Source organism: Molossus molossus, unplaced genomic scaffold (genome assembly GCF_014108415.1).
Source record: "Molossus molossus isolate mMolMol1 unplaced genomic scaffold, mMolMol1.p scaffold_m16_p_9, whole genome shotgun sequence".
Taxonomy (NCBI): Eukaryota; Metazoa; Chordata; class Mammalia; order Chiroptera; family Molossidae; genus Molossus; species Molossus molossus.
Window position 1 is genome coordinate 96540336 of NW_023425403.1, and position 23823 is coordinate 96564158.

Below are 23823 nucleotides of genomic sequence, written 5' to 3' on the forward strand. Positions count from 1 at the left end.
GTTCCTAATAGCAAGTAGATAAATGCTAATCTGATAGCCCCTCACTCACTGAAGATGTGCCACCTTGAACCATGGCCAGCCCTAGGGTGTGTCCTGGTGATCACATGCGTGCAGGAGTCAAGTCCCGTGTCCAGCTGGTCTGAGACTGTCTGTGCACATCCCAGCCCGATCGCTCTCGGCGGCAATATTCCCAAACAGTCGTGCAGTGGTTGGAGGAAAGAACTTTCAAGCATTCTTTTTGCCTTTACTGGTAATTCTTGCCTTCTCCCAGCCAGGCCCTCATTCTTTTGGCTGATCTGTTGAGTCCTCTGCAGGTGTGCTCAAAGTGTTATTCACTGTTGTGACAAGGGGCTGTGTCTCCTCCTAGGTCCTGACTGATATCACCCCAAACCCTGCTCCCTCTGTCTCTGCTTTAGAGTTTGGACAATGAACTTGATTGCCATGACATAGCTAGAAGTTTCCAATTATGAGAAATTGTGTTTCATGATGTGTTTGACAATAAATCACCTCCCCAGGTGACTAGTGGGATGTGCGTTCTTCCCCCTACAGGCACAAAGAATGCACAAGAAGTTTCCTAAGCCCAGCAGAGCCCACCACTCCTCAGAGCAGAAACCTCACTCCACACCTTCCCCGAGCTCCGCCGCACCGAGCTATGCACCTGGCAGTGGCCAGCAGCCCCCACTGGACAGGCCACACCTGGAGCCCAGCCAGATGGTCCTGCCTGCTGGGCACCAGCAGGAATTTGCCAAACAAGCAAGCAGCACCCCCAGCCTTCCCTGGTCTTTCCAGAGAAGCAAGTCCTTGTTTTGTTTGCCCACAGAAGACCCCTCTCCAGCCTCCTCAGCTGTACCACAGTGTTTTTCAAACACAAGTGCCCTGCGGCACTGGACATCGCAGTGGAGACAGGGCCACCTCCTCTCCATTGATGACTTAGAGGGGTCCCAGGAGACAGATGTGGACACCGGCTTGCGGCTGTCCTCCTCGGACCTGTCTGTGGTCTCTGCTTATTCTGCACCCAGTAGATTCTGCAGCACCTTGGAAACACCCTCCTCCTCTGAAAGACGTGGCAGCCACTGCTCCAAGCACAAAGGTTCCAGAGAAGGACCAGTACCCACTGGAGGTGGGATGACCGTGGAGACCTCCTGGGCTTCCCTCCCTCTCTTCACCGAAGGGCCTTCCAGCTCCTTGGCAACAGCAGTTGCTGCTCTCCCAGCTCCTGGTGCCACCTCCCTCACAGGGTCTTCCTCCAAGCTCCCTGGTGATGCTTCCAACACCGAGCGGACTGGCCGAGACATCGCAATACCCCCAGCATTGGCTGGACCCGGGGACAGTGACACAGAGGAATTCTATATCTGAACACCTTCTACTCTGGTGTTTCCAGACACACAGGCTCAGCTTCCCCGGGTCTATCGGAACCTAATTATCTGTTTCACAGGCTCATTAGCATGTTTGCCATGCCACAGCTTGAAGACAGCTGTAAACATAAATCAGGCTACAGTCATACTGCACTTGGATGCTTTGCAACATCTGAAAATCTGGATTACACTCAAGTGGCTAATATGCTTTATAAGGATGTAACATGAGTAGCAGACTCTTGGTGCATTTAAAACATGATTTCAGTTCTAAAACCTAGGGTTGCATTCACCTTTCAACAACACATTCACTGTAACGAGTAAGGGCTGCAGGAGACCACTCCACCACCTGGATTCATTTGGCTCACTGAGCAGGAATCATTCATTGCAGTTACAGAATAATAGGATTTAGACATTGTGGGTGGGAAGTCTTTGGATTCTTCAATTTTAAAAACTGCAATCTAAGGGCTGTGTATCTATATAGCTGTATAAATGACAGGAGCACATTTTATATTGCTTTCTCCAGTAAATATGCATTGTCACCTTGTCTTCTTCGTTTTTTTTAAATAATCTGTAACATTGTAGCCAGCATTTCAGTTGCCCCCGGGAAGCTTTACACAACATCCGCCCTGAACAAACACTGTTGCAGTGCTGGCCCTGCACAGGGCACAGGCGCCTCATTGCCTCTGGAGCTCTCACCCACCTTGGCCCTCCTGCCTGTTGTCGCCTCTGTCACAATGCGAATGGTACTTAAATCTCACCTCTTGCTTCAGTAAGGGTGCGGTTACAGTTCCAACCTCAGCAGTGCCAAGTGTGGGCATCAGGGCAGTGCCGAGCTGTCCCTGGTTTCTGCTTACCTTTGGGGAAGAAGAGCATGTATTTGCCTGCTCATTTCCCAGTCTGGGGCACCTCGCCGATGTACTCAGCCCACTTCCACCTCTCTGGATGTGCCCATGCCAGTCCAGACAGAGCCTCGGAATCCTTCACACGGCTCTCCAGGCAGCTGTTACCAGTCATCGGACTGGCACTGAAGCCTCAACCTTTGCCATCCCTTAAATGAAAGCCTTAGATCTTCCCCCAAACATCCTGGATATTCCAGGACTCCAAAATACAATATTCTGCTCCAGTTTAAGTAAATAAAAATATGGTCTCATACAAATATCACATGATCTCACTTATTTGTGGAATATAATGAACATTATATTCTGTGGATATATAATGGATCAGGGTAGACCCAGAGACGTGGATCAGGGTAGACCCAGAGACGTGGAAGTGTGGTACAAACTGACAACCCTCAGTAGAGGGGGTGTGGGGGAGGGAAGAGATAAACCACAACATATATGCATGTATGCATAACTGATGGACATGGACAATAAAGCTGGGGACAGGGCCGGGGGGATAAGGAGGAGACTGTCAATGGGGAAAAAAGGAGACATATCTGTGACAAAAATAAATTAATTTTTTAAAAAGTTTTTAAAAAAAGTAGAAAGGGAAAAAAATATATATATATATACATACATACATACACACACACACACACATATATATATACATATACATGGTCTCATAATTCTAGACCAGGAGTAAGCAAACTTTTTCTGGAAAGGGCTAGATAATAAATATCTTAAGCTTTGCCAGCCTAAAGGTCTCTATGGTAACTATTCAACTCTGCTATAGCATGAAAGCAGCCATGGACAATATGTAAATGAGTGGGAGTGGCTGAGTTCCAATGAAACTTTATTTACAAGAACAGGTGGAGGGCCATATTTGGCTCAAGAGTTGTGGTTTGACAATCCTTGTGCTAGACTGAGGTTGATTTAAGACCCCAGCCACAGTCAACAATAAGAATCTAGGTCTGCAACCCTCTCCTGCTATGGTGTATGAGGCCAAAAAAGTGGGCTCCTAGAGTCATGAGGATGACTACAGAACCACAAGGTGCAGAGCAGTGAGGGGCTTCTTTCTGCAGAGATGATTCCTAGAAAGCCACTGGCTGTCCACCTCCTGCCCAGAAATGTGACTCACAATCAGTAGCTGATGATGCAGAGCAATAGGCTAACCTTAGAGAGGAGGAGAAAAATAACTCAGAGGTGTTGACTCAGCCTCCAAGGAACAGGGGCCAGCTCAGGCGTAGCAAAAATCAATGAGGAGTAAATGAATGGACCAGTGTCAAGTGATGGCTCCTCCTGTCTTTATCCTTAATTAGTACCCTTAGTTTTGTGTATTCCCATGCACCCTAGAATTGCCTTACAGCCCAACTCTGATGCTCTCTGGCCCCACCCTTCTTCAGGGACCCACCCTTAGCACAGTCCATCCGATCAGAATGACCCCAAAGGATGTCAGCAGCACCACGCAAAAGCAGAAAATGCAAGGTGCCTCCATAACAGAGAGAAGGCAAGGGAGACCCTCCACAGACCACATGCAGGCTCTCCCCTCCACTCCCCTCAGGCCATGGGTGGAAACGGCGACCACCGTGCAGAGGAGACACAGAGCCCCAGCTTCCATTTCTGATTCTACATGAGCCTTTTCTCATCCAGGGGCTCCTGACACTGCTGGTGGATCTGACTCTTGGGTTAGTATTGTTGTGATCGACACTGGCATACTGTAGGTGCTCGATAAATGTGTTCAATTTAATAACATTGAGGTTGCCTCATAAATTATTTCTCTCCTGGAGTAGGCTCTGTGATACAGGAAATCTAGATCTGAGTCCTAATTTTTGGTCATTTAATGGAACCCAGTTTCTTCTTGGCCTTGCACTTTCCCCAGCTTGTCCCAGGGGCCCGTGCTAGTAAGTGCCCTTGTCCAGATCACAGCCCATCCTTTATTTGCCTCTTTTCCAAATAAAACTCCCCAGAATTACTGCTCACGGTCCCAAACATGGCCTACCCTAAACATCACCCAGTATCTGCTTTAATGATCAAACGTTTCTCAGAGTGGTCCCTAACTGACCTGCTGAGCCCTACAGAACTCATCTTGAGTCACTCCAGTTGGGTCACCCATGGAGGTATGGTGGGGAGCCACCAAAGAGGCTTTTGTGATGATGGGAGGACTGATGTGTCACCATACTAAATGAGCCATAGAGCTGAATGCTTGAGCCCAAGGGCCCCACTGCAGAACAGTCACATGGGAGTCTACTGGACTGTCTAGTGCATTCCAGGTGAGAACTAATGCTTGCTTTTGTCAGGAAGACATTTGAGTTCATAGCTGATGTCTTCAGTGCCAAATAAATCAGGAGAAATGCAGGTATCTTTCTATCCCCCTACTGGGCTTTCTGTAGATGAATGAATTTTCCAAATCCTCCACTAAGAGGAGACTGAGTAGACTCAGAATTCTTGGAAGAGATTCTTCAAAGCAAAGTACCTGGAGAATTTCTCCCAAACCCACGGAACAGTATCAACGACCAGATCCCAGGGCTGAATTTGGGGATAGCAGTGGGAATAGCTGAACAGTCACCTTCCACCTCTCTGCCCAAGGACATATTGCTCCCTGTGCCTGATTTGGACATAAACGCTCCTCCCTATTTGTGGGGTTCCACTCCTCTTTAATCTTCTGGGAATACAATTGGTGAGATACTGCAGGGGCTTGAGGAAATAACAAGAGAAATCACAGGAATAAAAATGTCACAATTATAACAAATCAACTCATGAGGGGTCAAAGAACCTGAGTTTAAAGATTTTCATATACAGTGATACCTCGGTTCTCGAACATAATTCGTTCCAGGAGGACGGTCGAGAACCAAATTGTTCGAGAACCGAAGCAATGAAACCCAATAAGAAATAATGGAAACTGGATTAATTCGTTCCAAGCCCCAGAAAATGCCTATTTACTGGCCTAATTTGTATATAATATGTAGAAAAACATAAGTCTCAACAAGAAATAAAAGTGTACAGTATGTCTAAGGGTTAAATTCAGTGTAAAGCGTGACTCTCTCCACAAAGCGTGACTCTCTCCACAAAGCGTGACTCTCTCTCTGCACTCACACTGATGACGCAAGCAAGGCGCGCTGGGCCGAATGAACGCCATTCGGCTCAACTCGGCTCATCTCGGAAGTTCGAGTTCCAAATATTTGTTCGGATTCCGAGACAAAAGTTTCTCGAATCTCCTGGTCGAATACCGATTTGGTCGAAATCCGAGGCGTTCGAGAACCGAGGTATCACGTAATCAACATTCTTCCCATTTCTACTGAAGGCTTTTATCAAGTCTTGGGCATAGAGGCCTACATACAAATGACTTCAAATGACATAATTTACCTGAGTGAATAGTGGAGGCAATATGAATGGTAATGTCAGCACAGTTGGGTCTTTTTAACAGTCAGTTTCTATTTTAAAAGTGTGCTATTGTCCAGTTATGTGGCCACTATTAGGAGCATTATATTCATGTCAAACAGAAGAAACCAGAACATTTGGTGAAGCTGAAAATGCCCCTTCCCCATGCCCCTATGACACCCCCCCCAAATTTCTCAATCTGTGATGAGGGTCCCACCTCCAGCTGCCTCAGAGAGGGTAGAAAAAACGGAGCTGCTTCTGAGAACATTATATAGCCCCAGCTGTCCTGCTCTGGTTGGGAGTTGCCCCACCCCATTTAAAACATTAATTATATAAGTTGAGCATCTGAAAGAAGCCAGCTAGACTCCCTTAGGATAGCTCTGCCCAGACCCCAGTGCATTTTGGACAGGAGCCACTCAGAATGTGCGTGGCACAGTTCAAGAAACAGAAGGAAACACTTTCAGGCAAATGGCCTCTGAAGATAGCTGTGGGGAAGCTTTGGTGCCACCTGGTGGCCACCATGCTCAGGAGGGACAGCAACTGCCCTTTCATCCAGGACTCCACCGGGATGAACAGGAGGGAGGCACTTCACTTCCATTCATTATTCTGCATCTAATTATTCCTTCAGTATGGAGGCAACTGAAGTTGCAATGACATAAGAAAATGCAAATAGAAATAGAAAATCAGGGTTAAGAAAAATATAAATATAAATACAAATACAAATACAAACATAAATATAAATATAAACATGCCTGCCATAAAGAAAAATGTAACTGCTATGGATGAATTTCCTAGAAGCCAAAGCAAAGAGGGAAACATGCGTAGCTCAGTAGTTTTCATCTGTGACTAGAGAATCTAGCAGCATCTTATTCCGTTATAGTCAAAGTTGCCTCAGTGCCCTTCCCCGATGGAAACTAAATTTCTCTTAGAGTGGATTTCTAAAATCACTTTCTCAAAGGGGATTTTTCTAAAGGATTTTCTCTAGTCCAAGTTGGTAGCTTTCTTGGTTGAAGGGTGAGTTTACAAGGCTTAGAGGAGTGGACATAGCCATGCCTTCATCAGAAAGCCTGGAGGCTGGCCTCTTCTGGTATTCTTGAGGCCAAATCTGAGTAGTCTGGCCAGTGGAAAACAGGTGGTAAGGCTGACATCCTACTGAGAAACTCGGGGCGCCTACACAGAGTCCACATCTACTGGTCTCCCACCTAAACCCGCATCCACTCTCTGTCCCCCACCCCCAACCCCACCCCAGCTAAAAGGCTTCAGGTGCTTTGAAGCTCTTCCAAATCTCTTCCTCCCACCTTTCACTGACATTCTTACAAAAGCAATAGGAATTTGTGTCCCTGTACCTCTTTCTTCATTGTTCTAAGTAGATTTGCTTATTATGATTCATTCAACAAGCATATTCTGAGTCCCACCACGTGTCAGGCAGTGGGCTAGGTGCTGAGGACCTAGGACTGAATGGGAGAGGCAATCCCGCCCTCACGGAACTAACCTCCTATAATCATTGCTGTTCACCACTTCCCTGTCAAGTTGGGAATCCTCCCGGTGGGTCTGATGGAATGAACCTCTGCTACAGTTACATATGGAGTCTCAGATTTTGGCGTCAAATAGATCTGGCCTCCAATTCTGACTCCACTCACTATGAGAACCTAGGGTAAGTTATTTCACTTCTCTGAGCTTCTGTTTTATCATGTATAAGATATAGACAACATTCAAGGATCATTACAAAAATTAAATTATATAAATTGTGCAAAAGTTCCTATGCTGCTTGCACATAGCAGGTATTTAATCAAGCTGATGTTTTTTTCTTCCCTCAGGCTATAGAATGACCACATGCTCTACCCAGCAGGCCTCATTGAAAGTTCCAGTGTTGATCACATCTGGGAGCAAAAGCTGGGATGGACCGAGAACAAAAATGTGACCAGGCAGAGTTCCCAGGGAAAGTCTGGGAAAGTTGTTGGGTCACAATCCTGGGCCTGCTACCAGGTGTCTAGGAGTGCCCCCCTCCACAGGTGCCACCAGATTACTGCGTCCAGCACGGACAAAGCTGGCAGGGGAAAGGGAAACCCGGGGCAGAGCTGGGGGCTCTGACACTGACCGAGGGGCATGTGCTGGCCTTCCTCTCGCTGCCTCCTGCGGGCCTGGACTCTCTGCCGCCACTGCATACCCACAGGGTACAGGTCTGGCTTCCCTGCGCCCCCAAATCATGACCCAACAAACTACCAACACACACACACACTCAGAGAGAGAGGACCAGCTCCTCCTCCAGGTTTCTCAGTTCCGTCAATGGTTTATTCTCCCTCATCATTCACATTCAAAAACCGAGTGAAGCACCAAGGTGGCCTAGTAGAGACAGGGTCGTGGGGTCACACGTACCGGATCTGAATGCCATCACTGAGACTTAATGGCTGTGTGACCTTGATATCCATGGGCAATTGGTTCCAGGACTCTCACAGAGACCCAAATCCAGGAATGTTCAAGACCCTTATGTAAAATGACATAGTATTTGCATATGACCTGTGCACATCCTCTTGTGTACTTTAAATCAGATCTAGACCACTGATGCTACCTAGTACATGTTAATGCTCTGTAAGTAGTTGTTTAGCGTGTTGTTTAGGGAATAATGACTCTGAAAAATCAGTACATGTTCAGTACAGACACAACTGTCGTAGCCCTAACTACACAGTACATGTCAGCAACCAGGTCACTTTTCCCTCCCAGTTGTTTTCCATCTGTGCTTGGTTGAGTTCAATAGTTTGGAACTGTGGATACAACAGGCTGACTGGACTCCATTTCTCTCTGTTTCCTCATTTGCAAAGTGGACAGAATCAAAGTCAGGACTAGGGTGGGGTGAGTGTAGCATTTGACTCAGGGGCAAACTTTAAGAAGGCACCAAAAAAACTCAGCAAGATTAATAATATTTTAAGAAACAAAACCTTCTTCATAGGGTTGTTCTGAGGAATAAATGTGGTCAAGGGGCAAAGCCTTCCACTGTGAGAGATCATTTTCTCCTTTCAAAGTAGCAAAGGTTTTAAAAATAATACTTGAGCCCTGGCCGGTTTGGCTCAGCAGTTTGAGCGTCAGCTCGCAGACCAATGAGTCGCTGGTTCTATTCTGGTCAAGGGCATGTCCTCAGTTGCAGTTAGTCCCTGGCCCTGGTCGGGTCATGCGGGAGGCAACCAGTCAATGTGTCTTTCTCACATCAATGTTCCTCTCCCTCTCTATCCCTCTCTCTCCCTCCCACTCTATCTGATGATAAATAGAAAAATAAACCCTGGCCAGTTTGGCTCAGTGGTTAAAGCATCGGCCTGCAGACCAGAGTCCCGGGTTCAGTTCCCACTAAGAGCACATACCTTGGTTGCAGTTTGTCCCCAGCCCCGGTTGGGGTCATGTAGGTGGCAACTACTCGATGTGTCTCTCTCGCATCGATGTTTCTTTCTCTCTCTCTTCCTCTCTTCCTCCCTCCCACTCTATCTAAATAAATAAATAAATAAATAAATGGAAAAATATCCTTGAGTGAGGATTAAAAATAATAATAATAAAATGTTTATGCCTTGTCATTCCATTTCCAGGACTCTCTCTCAAGGAAGTTAACCAAACCAGAGGTAAAGACCTATGCATGTGTTTGTCACAATACAATATATGACAGCGAACCCTTGGGAAACAACCGTGTACAAAGAATGAGTACATTAGGAGCCCATGCAATGGCATATTATACACCATGACAAAGTGCTTCAAAACATTTTTAATGACAAAGGGAAAAAATATAACTTTAAGCTTAAAAAATCAGGATGTTGGGGTCAGTGGGGGGGAAAGAAGAGACATCCATAATACTTTCAACAATAAAGATTTTTTTAAATCAGGATATAATTGTATTTATATATGTGATATGTGTGTATAATAGCTTTTGCTTCACTGGTAGAATCATGGGTGATATCTTTTTTATTGATTGATTTTAGAAAGAGAAGATTTGTTGTTCCACTTACTCATGCACTCATTGCTTCCTTCTTGGATGTGCCCTGACCAGGCATCCAATCTGCAATCTTGGCATATGAGGTCGATACTCTAACCAAGTGAGCTACCCGGCCAGGGCATACGTGGTATTTTTTGTTGCATTTTTCTTTTTGCACTTGATATATTTTCTCTGATAAGCATTGATTAATTTTATAATTAAAAAATAAAGAGCCCTGGCCGGTTTGGCTCAGCGGTTAGAGCATCGGCCTGCGGTCCGGAGAGACCCGGGTTCGGTTCCCGCTAAGGGCACGTACCTCGGTTGCAGTTTGTCCCCGGCCCTGGTTGGTCGTGCGGGTGGCAGCCACTCGATGTGTCCCTTCACGTCGATGTTTCTCTCTCTCTCTCTCTCTCTTCCTCTCTCTCCCTCCCACTCTATCTGTGCAAAAAATGGAAAAATGTCCTCGGGTGAGGATAAAAAAAAAGAAAAAAGAAAAAATAAAGATAATAAAACCAGGACAACTCAGCCACCTTTGCATGTTCTCGATCTTCACAGGAAATCTGCCCCCACTCCTGCTGCATCGTGCTCTCCAGGTTTTATGTGCTCTGTTCCTTCCTTTCCCTTCCACGGAGCAACACGGGTGCTGTGGACCAGTGATTGGAGCAAGGCCCTTTCCACCGGGCTCTTTTCGTACCAGCTGTGAAAGCCTGGACAAAGTTTGCAACCTTCTGTGCCTCGGTTCCCTTGTGTGTAAAGTGAAGGCATCAAATACCACTTCACTTGCCAGGGTAAGCGTTTCTCATGGTACAGACATGTTTGTGCACCATTGGCCGATTAAATAGCAGGATGTCAGCCCTGAGACCACCAGAGGCCAGAGGTCCACTCCCCGTTTTCTCCTCCTACCTAATCCTCCTAGATTTGTGTGTCCATTTTCAGAGGAGGGTCCTCAAAGTGCAGTGAGATTTCCCAGTAACACCCAGGATGATGGCTTTGAGTCAGAATTAGTTTGATTATTTTTTTAATGAAGAAATAGTTTTGGCCCTGGCCAGTTTGGCTCAGCGGTTGAGCATCAGCCTGCGGACCAGAGAGTCCTGGGTTCAGTTCCTGCTAGGGGCACGTACCACAAAAGAAAAAGAAATATTTTTGTACCCTCAGCTTGTTGCCCGAGAGTCACGCTCACTAGGAGGTGTCTTTATGAAGTGTGTTATCACTTTCCTAGGCTGTGACCATACTCCCAAGCAGTCTCCATGGCCCCAACATCTGCCACTCCTGTTTACATAGAACTGCCGATTTTTTTAAGTGCTTTTCACACTCTCATGCTCAAAACCCTCCAGTGGCTCCCTCTTGCCAACCAAGCAAGAGTGCCCTCTCCCCAAACACACTCCAGGATCTTTACCTCCTGCCTGTGACCACCTTTTTCTGTCTTAGCACTTACTAGTCTACACTTCAGCCGGGCTCTTAACTCTTCACTAACCACACCTGCTTTCCACCCATGTGCCAAAGCTCAGCTATTCCTCCAACTCTCTGCTCATCAAAATCCTACTGTCCACTGAAGCCCTGTGCAAACGCCACCTCCTTCAGGAAGCCTGCCTGGTTATCACTGAGAGTACCTTGCCCCTGCCATAATGTCCTAGTAGTCAGCTGTCCCTGACTCGGGACAGATCACAGGATACTTAGTCATGGAGTTGTTTAGGTACAAGGCTTCTCTATCCAGGCAGATTAGAAACCAGTCCTTAGCCCTGGCCTGTTTGGCTCAGCGGTTAGAGCGTCGGCCTGCGGTCCAGAGAGACCCGGGTTCGGTTCCCGCTAAGGGCACGTACCTCGGTTGCAGTTTGTCCCCGGCCCTGGTTGGTCGTGCGGGTGGCAGCCACTCGATGTGTCCCTTCACGTCGATGTTTCTCTCTCTCTCTCTTCCTCTCTCTCCCTCCCACTCTACCTGAACAAAAAATGGAAAAATGTCCTCGGGTGAGGATAAAAAAAAGAAACCAGTCCTTAGTCCAAAGCAGTACCTCGAGCGAGAAGATTTAAGTGAGCAAGTGCGGGAGGGATGTCCTCACAGCACAAAGCCTTGGTGGACCCAGCTGCCGTGTCTTCCATCCGTGAATCCCAGGTTCACATTCCCGAGTCGAGGCCCCTGACCCTGACCAGGCTGCTCGTGTCCTGGTGGGTGACAAGGAGAGTTGTGTGCAGGGAAGAAAACTCCAGGCCATTACCGAACAAGTCCGTATTTCTTGAACCACAGCCATTGACTTTGGTTTTTGTCTTTACAAACAGCTGGGGCTAAACATCGAGCGCACTTGCTCGCAGAACCTTTTTCCAACCTACGATTCACCCACATTTCCCCATAGACTTCCTCTGTGTACACAGCTATTTTTAAACTTTGCACCCACAAAACTCTTGGCAAAAACACAAACTGAGTACATCTCAACCCAGCTGGCTTAGGTCCACGTTTGCACAGGCACGCTGAGACGCCGAGAGCCGTTCTTGGCTTTCTCTCACGTTTTCCAGGTTGGAACTGTGGTCTTTTCAGGTTGGGCTGGGGGTTCAGGTATTTGACCTGTTTCTTTGCCTAAGACTGAAAACCATCTCTATTATCAACTTCCAAAATTTCCCTCAGGGTTGGCCTTCTGTCCTTCCAAAACCATATGTATAACCTGAACCAGCAAGCAGGGTCCCCGGGAGCAGGGTGCCCTGAAAACCTCTCTCAGAGCGGCAGCCATTTCCCGGAGCTGCAGGTCCCTAACTCTGTCATTTGCTTTGTATTTTCACCCTACCTATGTACCGACTGGGCAGTATTTACTTATTTGTAAAATCAGACGAAAAACACCAGGTTCCTGGGAAATGGGGTGCGGACCCAGCAGCGTGAGGGCAAAGGCTGAGGGAGGGGTTGGCACCCGCTGGGTTCAAGGGCTACTGCCACCCGTCAATGCTCAAAGCCCTGGTTTTTCCTCGCAGCAAATCCACAGCTTGGAGGCCACCTGAAAGCATGCGGTGAGCAAGCCCTCCCTCAAGGCAGATGCTGCGGGAGCCCGTGGTGTATTCAGAGCCCAGTAGAAAAAAACAAAGGAAGAGGAGAAGGTGATGGAATCTGTGCATCAGCTCATATCACTACCCCCTTAAAGTCCTGCGGGGCCTTTGAACTAAAAACACGATGACTGTCCCCAGGCCACAAAGCCCTGCATGGTCTGGCCCCTCCACCTCTAGCCCTTCAGTCTCTCTCACTGTGCTGCAGTCCCACCAGACTTCCTGCAGGCTGTCGAAAACCCCACACATCTTTGCCCTGCTGTCCGCTCGGCCTACATGCTCTTCTCCCTGCTCTTTGTCCCAAATGTCCGTATCCTTCTGGTCTCAGTTCGAATGCCATCCCCTCTGAAAGGCCTTCCTGGACCACGTACCAATATCCGTCCATCTGCCCCCACACACGTGCACTCCCTTTCCTCCATTCCTTTTATTCTCCATTTCACACTCTGCATTTTTTTCTTTTTGATATCAATCACAATGCACAGCTGTCATCTGGAACCTTAACTAGAATACCCTCCATGGCAGCAGAGGCTGCCTCTAACTTTGAGCATAATATTGTTTTCTGGGGCCTGATATCTGGTAGATGATCCATCCGTATTTGTTGCAGGGATGAATGAATGAATACCTGCACAAATGATGAGCACTTGTCAGGTATTTGTATAATTTTAGTCCACAACTCTACAGGCCATGATCTATCAGATTCCTTTGTTTCTAGGGATCAAATGTTATTTTTCAAAGCACCCACCTGCTGTTCCCATAGGGAATGTGATCCTAACCTTCACTGGGGCTCCCACACCCTTTTCAGGGATCACACTAGTGTAAGTCTATGCAATACAGGGAAATCAGGGCGGGGGCTGGGGCTGGTCCATGCTGGTGGCCATCTGGGAGCAGAACTCTGGTCCTGAGTGTGACAGGCACTGCATCCCAGGCAGGCCCAAGGAAGGCCTCATAGCTGTCCATCCCACTGCCCTGAACCTTCCTGTTAGAACGCAGAGGCATACGGATCAAAAACAGGTCCATAGCTTTTAGTGGCTCGGTCTACCCGCAGCAGCACACCTTAAACAGACACTTGTCCTACAGTGAGGCAGTGGCAATGGTACAGGAAGAACCAGTCTGGGAAACAGGTGGGGGCCGGGGAACTGGAAGAGCTGAGCACTTGTGAAAGTTCGTGATGCCGGAGAAAAGGAATGCAGAGTAGCTTGGTGCAACCGGACAGGCTGGAGAACATGGTGGGGAGAGATGCTGGATCCAGTGCCTACTCTGAAACAAGAATCTCCAGTGAAAGAAACTGTCTCAACATCATGGTCAGCAGATATTGACCCAACCTCTTGAGGGCACAGAATGATTCCCAAGGCTTCTGCTTGCTGTAGGAAAATGAATGAAGAGAAGAATAAAGTATTAATTTAATCTTCCTTGAAGAGTTCTTTTAAAAGAGCAGGTTAGCCTTGGCTGGGGTGACTTGGTTGGAGCATTGTACTGTACACCCGAATGTGCTGGGTTCGGTTCCTGGTCAGGACACATTCCCAGGCTGTGATTTCAATCCCCACTTGGGGCTTGTGCGGGAGGCAATCAATCAATGTCTCTCTCTCTCTTACTGTCTCTCTTCCCCCTTCCTCTCTCTAAAATCAATAAAAAAAGAGTGGGTTACCCAAAGTACTCCTGTAAAAGGCACGCTATAAGGGGCCACCAGCACATTATGTGTTCACTTGATAAGGGACATGATTATCTAGACTGTAGATCAAGTTTATGATGACACCAAGCTGTATTTTTATGTGTTATATGTATATTTGAGTGTACATCAGGCCCTCCTGGAATCCTACCCATTATTGTATATAGAATTTGCAGCATTATTTTACCAGTTGAAATCACTTTAGCGTTCCAGCTGTTACTCTGCTTTTATGAGGTACTCTTGATTATATCCATCCTTCATTTACCACTGTGCCCTTGGTGCAGCGAGGAAACCACCCCGCCTCAAAGTAGCCACTGAAAAATGCGGTCAGCGCTACCAACAGTAAAACCAACCGCTGACATTTATGGAGAACTCAGTGTGACAGGGCCTGTGCTCAGTACTTGTACCCGTGATATCATTTCATCTTCAATGTGTGAGGCTGCAGTTGTCACCATTCTGCATATGAGGACATGCACAGAGGTGAGAGACTGCGAGGACCAGAGCAGCAGGTGGGAAGTGCCTCCACTCCTTCGTCCTCTTCTGAGGAAATACGCTGAGTGTTAAGTTGCATCCGAACAGGGAGCGCTGCTCGTGGGAACGCTGCCCTGAGGAGTCTATGAGATGTCTGGAAGGAAGAGTGAGGTGTGTGCCGAGGGACACGAGCGCCTCTTCTTGAAGAGGAGTGGACAGTCACTCCTGGGAAAGTGAGTCACAACCGAGTTGGGTTTTGAAGAGGGGCAAAATTTTTAAGAACAAAATGTGGGAAAGTCCCTCCAAGAAGAAACGTCTTTTAAGCTGAGCTTCCCCAAAACACAAATAATGAGACCAGAAACATCCACTAAAGTGTATGTTGTTAATGTTCATTTTGTTAATAAAATATGAGTGCACTTTATTTACTTATTCACATATTTAATTATAAGCAAAATTTATAGTATTGTTCTTCTACAATACAATACCTGAATGAATCTGATGGGAAAAAGCTGATAATAACATAGTTGTTTGGAACTAAATTCACATTTCAGAAGTTATAAGCAGATTCTATTAAAATTCTACTCTTGTGCTTTAATTACGGTAATTAAGAAGACTAACTATACAGTCTCCTTTTCAATAGAAAGTCCTGCTTGTATGAAAGGGAAGCAGGACTGTGCCTGGCTGGGAGTTTGACTCTTTGGGAGGCAGTCAGGAGCATCCAGATATAACAAATGTAAGACCTGGTTCTATGAAGCTCAACTATACACAAGTTCAGGCCCAAGCATGGTCAGTCAGTGCCCTTGGGGCCACATAGGCCCATTTGCAATGTCTTTGTCATACTTGTGTTTGACGAGACCAGCTTTTTCCTCTGCAACAAGGGGGGCCTGGCAAGGGGACTGGGGGGCTCCTTGCCTTCCTGGTTTGGGGTGAGAAAAGAAACAGGAATGCATCTCTGCGTTCTCTCCACCCCCAGCAAGAGCCAAATTCTTCCCACCACTTTGATATTTGGAGCAGAAAGAGAGAAGAAAGGAAAATAACTAGAGGATAAGAAGAACGTCAAGAAAGATGAAGGAATCGAAAGCTCCCACAGAGCTCCTCATCGTTCAGAGCGTGTGATGACTTGGTGGGGTCCCCAGTCTCCCGAGAGGCCTTGGTTTACTCCTGTGCCTTCAGCACCCTTAAAGCACTCTGCACCCTCTTTGGTTTAAAGTGGAGAGAAAAAATTTACATGTCCATCATACCCCATGGAGGGCATAAAGCACAGGTATTTTATTTTATTTTTTTTTATCCTCACCCGAGGACATTTTTCCACTTTTTGTTCAGGTAGAGTGGGAGGGAGAGAGAGGAACAGAGAGAGAGAGAGAAACATCGATGTGAAAGGGACACATCGAGTGGCTGCCACCCGCACGACCGACCAGGGCCGGGGACAAACTGCAACCGAGGTACATGCCCTTAGCGGAACCGAACCCGGGTCTCTCTGGACCGCAGGCCGACACTCTAACCGCTGAGCCAAACCGGCCAGGGCAAGCACAGGTATTTTAAAACTCATCACAAATAAGGACAACTAGGCCCTGGCCGGTTTGGCTCAGCAGTTAGAGCGTTGGCCTGCGGTCCAGAGAGACCCGGGTTCGGTTCCCGCTAAGGGCATGTACCTCGGTTGCAGTTTGTCCCCGGCCCTGGTCGGTCGTGCGGGTGGCAGCCACTCGATGTGTCCCTTTCACATCGATGTTTCTCTCTCTCTCTCTGTTCCTCTCTCTCCCTCCCACTCTACCTGAACAAAAAGTGGAAAAATGTCCTTGAGTAAGGATAAAGAAAAAGGATAATCAGGCACAGAAAGGAATAAGGAGTAAGAATGTATACAAGATCAGAATGTATACAAGTCAGATCTGTGACTTTTCAAGTAGTTCAAAGGATGTTATACAATTTTAAAACACAATTAATATTATCTTGCTCTATTTTGGACTAGGGAGTGGAGTAGAGGGCTGGGGGATGGGGTTGAACCCAGGGGTCATTAGAATGAGGCAATGAGAATGAGGTGTGCGGGGCATGCAGGCAGCCAGGCCCTCCGACCGACGTGTGTTTTCACTCTAAGTGAGGCATTTGCGCAGTCAAATCTTGTCTCATAGTTCCCTCAAGTCACCTGAATTTCTCCACTTTTTCCCCAGCTAATACAATCAGTTTGGGAATGTATTTTATTTTTCTATAACCAATATAGGGTCTTCAAAAACAACCACCATGCCTGTCTGGAATTTTGTCTTTCATTTCATTACACAGTCTGAGATTCCTTCCTACATCCTATCACCTTTGATAGCAGAAAAATGGCGCCACAGTTAAGACAGTTCTGCTGAATCACAAGTGTCTCCGCTTGCATTGGGCAGCTCACTCCCCTGCCACATGTCTCTGCGAAGGCACCATAAATCAGCATGTTCTAAACAGCAGGACCAGAAATATCCAGAGAGGCTGTTTGGACCAACTGGAGTGGGAGACCAGCATGAGAGATGGAAACACTAAGGAAAATGTATGACAAAAGAACTGATAGTATTTTTGTATTCTTCCTCCCTGTTCCATCTAAATCACTGTCTTCAGGTTCACTGTAGCAGTAGCCATTTAGAGCCAGTGACAAAGTCAAAGTCTGGCGTTGAAAGACCAGCACATTCTGGAGAGACAGTGCTTGGCCCCCTGCTGGCTTCCAGAGGATTCCAAATGTCTCCTGGTGGACAGGCGGGAAATGCCTCTCCAGGAGACCAAAGGAAGAGCTTTTCCCTCCAGCCATTGCCAACCTTTTATTTTGCACCTTTTTGACAGGAAACACACACACACACACACACACACACACACAATACTTTTAAATAATCTAATAGGTTAAAGAGAAATACATAGATGCCTCTCTGGAATAATTACCCTTTCATTTACTGAATATCAAATGCCAAGCATTGTGCTAAATTCTCTCCAAATATTTTCTACGTTTTTAAATTGAGGTATGAAGTTAAATAATTTTTTTGTTTTGTTTTGTTTTAAATTTTTATTTTATTGTTGACAGAATTACAAATGTCTCCCATTTTCTCCCTTTCTGCCCCCCACCACCCAATCCCCCATCACCACCACCCCAGGCTTTCCCCAAGTGTCCATGGGTTGGATTATGCATATATGTATATGTGTTTTTTGGTTACTCTCTTCCTGTCCCCTCTCCGCCACCCCCACTGAGATCTGTCAGTCTGTTCTGTGCATCCATACCTCTGGACCTATTCTGTTCATCAGTTTATGTTGTTCTTTAGATTCCACTTATAAGTGAGATCATGTGATATTTGTCTTTCTTTAACTGGCTTATTTCACTTAGCATAATAATCTCCAGCTCCTTCCATGCTGTCACAAAGGATAAGAGTTCCTTCTTTTTCACAGCTGCATAGTATTCCATTGTATAAAGGTACCACTGCTTTTTTATTCACTCATCTATTGATGGACACACGAGCTGCTTCCAGATCTTAGCTATTATAAATAACACTGCTATGAACACAGGAGTGCATATATTCTTTCTGATTGGTAGTTTGGGATTCTTAGAATATATTGCCAGAAGTGGGATTGCTGGGTCAAATGGTAGATAGATCCATTTTTAATTTTATGAGGAAACTCCATACTGTATTCCACAATGGCCATACCAGTCTACAAACCCACCAGCAATGTACTAGAATCCCCTTTTCCCCACATCCTAGCCAACACTTGTTGTTTGTTGATGTATTGATGGTAATCATTCTGGCAGGCGTGCAGTAATACCCACTACTAACTAAAAAGCATCTGCACAGCAAAATAAACCATCAACAAAATGAAAAGGGAATTTACGGTATGGGAAAACATATTCATCAATGATACATCTGATGAGGATCTAGTTTCCAAAATACACAAAGAAATCATGAACCTCAACACCAGGAAGACAAACAATCCAATTAAAATGGGCAGAGGACTTGAATAGGCACTTGTCCAAAGAGGACATATAGATGGACAGTAGGCACAAGAAAAATGCTCAATGTCACCAAATATTTTCTTTTTTTTTTTTTTTATCCTCACCCAAGGACATTTTTTCATTTTTTGTTCAGATGGAAGAGAGAGAGAGGTAGAGAGAAACAGAGAGAGAATCATCGACGTGAAAGGGACACATTGAGTGGCTGCCACCCACATGACCAACCAGGGCCAGGGACAAACTGCAACCGAGGTACGCACCCTTAGCAGGAACTGAACCCAGGTCTCTCTGGACCACAGGCCAACGCTCTAACTGCTGAACCAAACTGGCCAGGGCCCAAATTTTTTTTTTCCATCTTCTGAACAACCCAATGTGATAGGTTTTATTTTATTTTATTTATCCATGTGAGAACTGAGAGTTGGTGAGATTAAGTAAACTGTCTTACAGCGTACCACTAGCTAATAGCTAGGTCAAGTTTCAGACCCAGGTCTGTCTAAATCCAAAGACTGCCCTTAATTATTACACTTCCTCATCACCACTTGGGTAGAAGTAGTTCTTGCTATAGACAATAGAAATGAGTCCCCTAGTTGAATCTATAAAGAAATGTGTTAAAGGATGCCAGGCAAATCCCAGAGTGTTTGCAAGAAGCAGAAACCCATGCTTGACTGCTATACGGCCAGGAATGATTCCAAACTGTTCTTGGGAATTATTTTTTTACTGCATTTATTGTGGTAACATTGCTTAATAAAATTATATAAGTTTCAGGTGTAGAATTCTATAATACATCATCTGTATATTGTAGTGTGTGTTCACCACCCCAAGTCAAGTCTCCTTCCAGCATCATCTATCCCCCCTTTACCTTCTTCTACTTCCACGCACCCTCCATTTCTCTTTGGGATTCATCATGCTGCTGTCTGTGCCTATGAGTTGTTTGGGTGTTTTGTTTTGTTTTTGCTTAATCCTTTCACCTTTTTCACCCAGCTTGATATCTCCCCAACCCCCACCGACAGCTGCCAGTCTGTTCTCTATTAGTCTGTTTGTATTTTGTTACTTTATTTTGTTCATTAGATTCCATGTATAAGTGAAGTGATATGGTACTTCTTTTTCTCTGACTGGCTTATTTCACTTAGCATAATGGTCTCCAGGTCCATCCATGCTGTTGCAAAGAGTAAGATTTCCTTCTTTTTCATAGCCGAGTAGTATTCCATTGTACTCAGCACTCTCTCTCTCTTTTTCAATCTAATAATCTGCTGATAGACACTTGGGCTGCTTCCAAATATTGGCTATTGTAAATAACACTGCAATAAACATAAGGGTACATATATTTTTTTGAATTAGTGTTATGGGTTTCTTCAGATATATTCCCAGAAGGGGAATCACTGGGTCATAAAGCAGTTCCAATTAAATATGGAACTGCTTTCCACAATGGCTGCACCAATCTGCATTCCCACCAACTGTGCATGAGGATTTCCTTTTCTCCACATCTTTGCCAACATTTGTTGTTTGTTGACTTATTGAGGACAGCCATTCTGAAAGGTGTGAGGTGGTACCTCACTGTGGTTTGAATTTGCATTTCTCTGATTTTGGTGATGTTAAGCATCTTTTCATGTCTATTGGCCATCTGCATGTCTTCTTTGGAGAAGTGTCTATTCAGGTCCTTTGCCCATTTTTTAACTGGATTGGTTTTGTTTTGTTTTGTTTTGTTTTGGTGTTGATTTTTATAAGTTCTTTATAAATATTGGGTATTAATGCCTTATCAGATGTATCACTGGCAAATATGTTCTCCCATTCAGTGGGTTGTCTTTTTATTTTGTTGATGGTTTCCTTCCTGTGCAAAACCTCTTTAGTTTGATGTAGTCCCATTTGTTTCTTTGTTTCTTTTGTCTCCCTTGCTTGAAGCAGTATATCAGAAAATATATTGCTAGGAGAAATGTCCAAGATTTTGCTACCTATGTTTTCTTCTAGAATTGTCATGGTTTTGAGTCTAATATATAAGTCTTTTGTGGAGGTAGAAATGGGGGAGGGGGAGAGGAAAGATGGGGGCATGCTCCTGAAAGGGAGAGCACACTTAACATTTAAGTCTTTAATCCATTTTGAGTTTATTCTTGTGTATGGTATAAGAAGGTGGTCTAGGCTCAGTGCAACCTAGGAGTAGCAGCAATTCAGCACTCAGGGACCTGTGCCCCTGCCAGTGCCCATGCCGGGCCACCACCAGTGATGCTGGAGAGTCTCTATTTTCTGAGATTTTCCAAAATGGCAGAAGAGTGAATGGAAGCTACACAGACCATCTTCCAGGACCAAACTGGAATTAAAACTAAAATAAATACAAATCATTATTAGAAAAAAAAACAACAGAAAAGCAGCTGGAGAGGAACCCTATAACCAGGGACAGAAAGAAGACACTAAATCAAGCCTGGTGGGAGCTGCAGAGGTGTGAGAGGGTGGGCTGGGAGCACATGGACAGGTGCTGTGTTAACTGTGAGCAGCTCCCTTGGGGTTAAAATCCCAAGCTGGCTCCACAGCACAGAGGACCAGGACAGAGCACTAAATTAGCTATAGCCACTCACCTTGGGCTCCAGCAGAGGGAAGGCAGATGACTAGACTGTGTGGAGAAATTTGGGAGCTTGGAGGCCAGTGGGAGTTTTGTGCTGAATTACTTCCTCACAGGAGAGTAGCCATCTTACTTAAAGAGCCTCTTCCCAGAGCCCTGGGGAGAAGCAACAGCCCCTCCCTCAGGAATTTAACACTATCCAGCCATGCTAGAGAAATGCAAATTGAGGCTCATTAACAGCCAGCAAGCATCTTACCCACCCACAGGAAATCCTCTTACCCTGAACACCTGAGGGATTTTTTTTCATTCAGTTGAGGGCTACAACCCAAGTCTCATCAAGCAACTAAGACTAATAGACTCCAGGCAAAAATCTAGAGGATAACTGAACCTTTTCTGGGCTTGCAAATCTACTAAGGAAAGTAAGATTTAGCAGTGGTGTTTAACGTGCTCATCTAAACCTAGTAGAGGAAGCCACAACCAGCGAAACACCAACAACCACAGGAAAATTTGGCAGGCTCCAAAACCCACTGAGACAGCCAAAATGGTGAAACAAAGAAACAAATCCCAAATGAATGAAAAAGGTAATTTGACACAAGAAATAAATGAAATGGAATTGAGCAAGATATCAGAGGAAGAGCTCAGAGTAATAATCATGAGGAAGCTCAACAGCATGAGTAAGGACATCAACTCCATGAGTAAAGATATAGAAACATTGAAAATCAACCAATTGTAAATGAAGAATGACATAGCAGAAATTAAGAACACAGTGGAAGGAATAGCCAGCAGAGTAGAGGAAGCTGAGGACTGGATCAGTAAATTAGGGTAGAAAAAAATTATGCAGTCAGAAAACCAGAAAAAAATAATTAAAAAACAGGAATACAGCTTAAGAGAACTGTGGAACAATATGAAGTATAACAACATCCACATCATAGGAGTTCCAGAAGAAGAAAATGAGCAAGGGTTAGAGAATATATTTGAAGAAATAGCGACAGAAAACTTTCCTAGCTTGGTGAAGGAAAAAGGCATGCAAGGACAAGAAGCACAGAAAGCCCCAAGTAAGAAGAACCCAAACAGGCCCACATCAAGACACATAATAATTAAAATGCCTAAAATTAAAGACAAAGAGAAAATCCTAAAGGCAGCAAGAAATAAGCAACAGGTTACTTACAAAGGAACCCCCATAAAGCTATCAGCTGACTTCGCAACAGAAACACTACAGGCCAGAAAGGAATGTCATGAAGTAATTGAGGTAATGAAAAACAAGGATCTGAACCAAAGACTATATCCAGCAAGGCTATCATTCAAAATAGAAGGTGATATAAAAAGCTTCCTAGACAAAAAAAAAAAAAAAAGACTAAGGAAATATATTAGCACCAAACCAGCACTGCAAGATATGTTAAAAGGACTGCTGTAATAACCAGAAGAAATAGGAAGCAAAAGAAAACCATAATAAACAAAAATTGCAATAAATAGGAACATATCAATAGTAACCTTAAATGTAAATGGATCAAATGCTTTGATTAAAAGACACAGAGTAGCTGAATGAATAAGAAAGCATGACTCATATATATGTTGTTTACAAGAGACCCACCTCAGCAAAAGACTCACATAGGTTGAAAGTGAAAGGAAGGAAAAAAATCTTCCAAAGAAATTTAAAAAAAAAGAGCTGGGGTAGCAATACTCATATTCAATAAAATACACTTCACAAAGAAGGCCAGTACATAATAGTGAAAGTATCTATCCAACAGGAAGATATAACCTTGGTAAACATATATGCACCCAATACGGGAGCACCAAAATATATTTTAAAACTTCTGGGGGAATTCAAAGGAGAAATCGACAACAATACAATCATAGCAGAAGACTTCAACACCCTGTTGACATCACTGGATAGATCCTTTAGACAAAAAAAATTAACAAGAAAACAGAGACTCTAAATGATGCACCAGATCAAAAAAATTTAATAGCTATCTACAAAGAATTACACCCCAAAAACGCAGAATTCAAATTCTTCTCAAGTGCACATGGGACATTCTCAAAGATAGATCACATGTTAGGACACAAACTAAGACTCTATAAGTTTAAAAGATTGAAATCATATCAAGCATCTTCTCAGATCACAATGGCATGAAACTAGAAATCAATTACAGCAAAAACATTTAAACACATGGAGGCTAAATAACATGTTCTTAAACAATGACTGGGTTACCAAGGAGATCAAAGAGGAAATTAAAAACTTCCTGGAAACCAGTGAAAATGAACACACAACATAAAATCTATGGGATGCAGGGAAAGCAGTTCTGAGGGGAAAGTTCATAGCACCACAGGCCTACCTCAAGACACAAGAAAAATTTCTAACTGACTATTGATCCCCTCAACTTAAAGAACTAGAAAGCACCAGCAACTATTTCTGATAAAAATGCTCAGCAATGTGGGAATAAAGGGATCATATCTTGACATAATAAAGGCCATGGATAAAAAACCTACAGTCAACATCATACTCAATAGGAAAAAACTAAAAACATTTCCCTTAAGAATAGGAACATGACAGGGATGCCCACTTTTGCCACTCTTATTTAACATAGTACTG

At 44.8% G+C, this 23823-nt stretch overlaps 1 protein-coding gene across 1 annotated transcript in view; it reads left to right on the top strand.

The window, feature by feature from the left end:
- FAM124A (family with sequence similarity 124 member A) overlaps positions 1-1356 on the top strand; it is an 83510-nt gene extending 82154 nt beyond the window's left edge. Inside the window, exon 4 of the mRNA XM_036250566.1 lies at positions 550-1356. Coding sequence (XP_036106459.1) covers positions 550-1356 — 807 coding nt within the window. The remainder of the gene's footprint in view (positions 1-549) is intronic.
- Positions 1357-23823: the final 22467 nt, after the last annotated feature.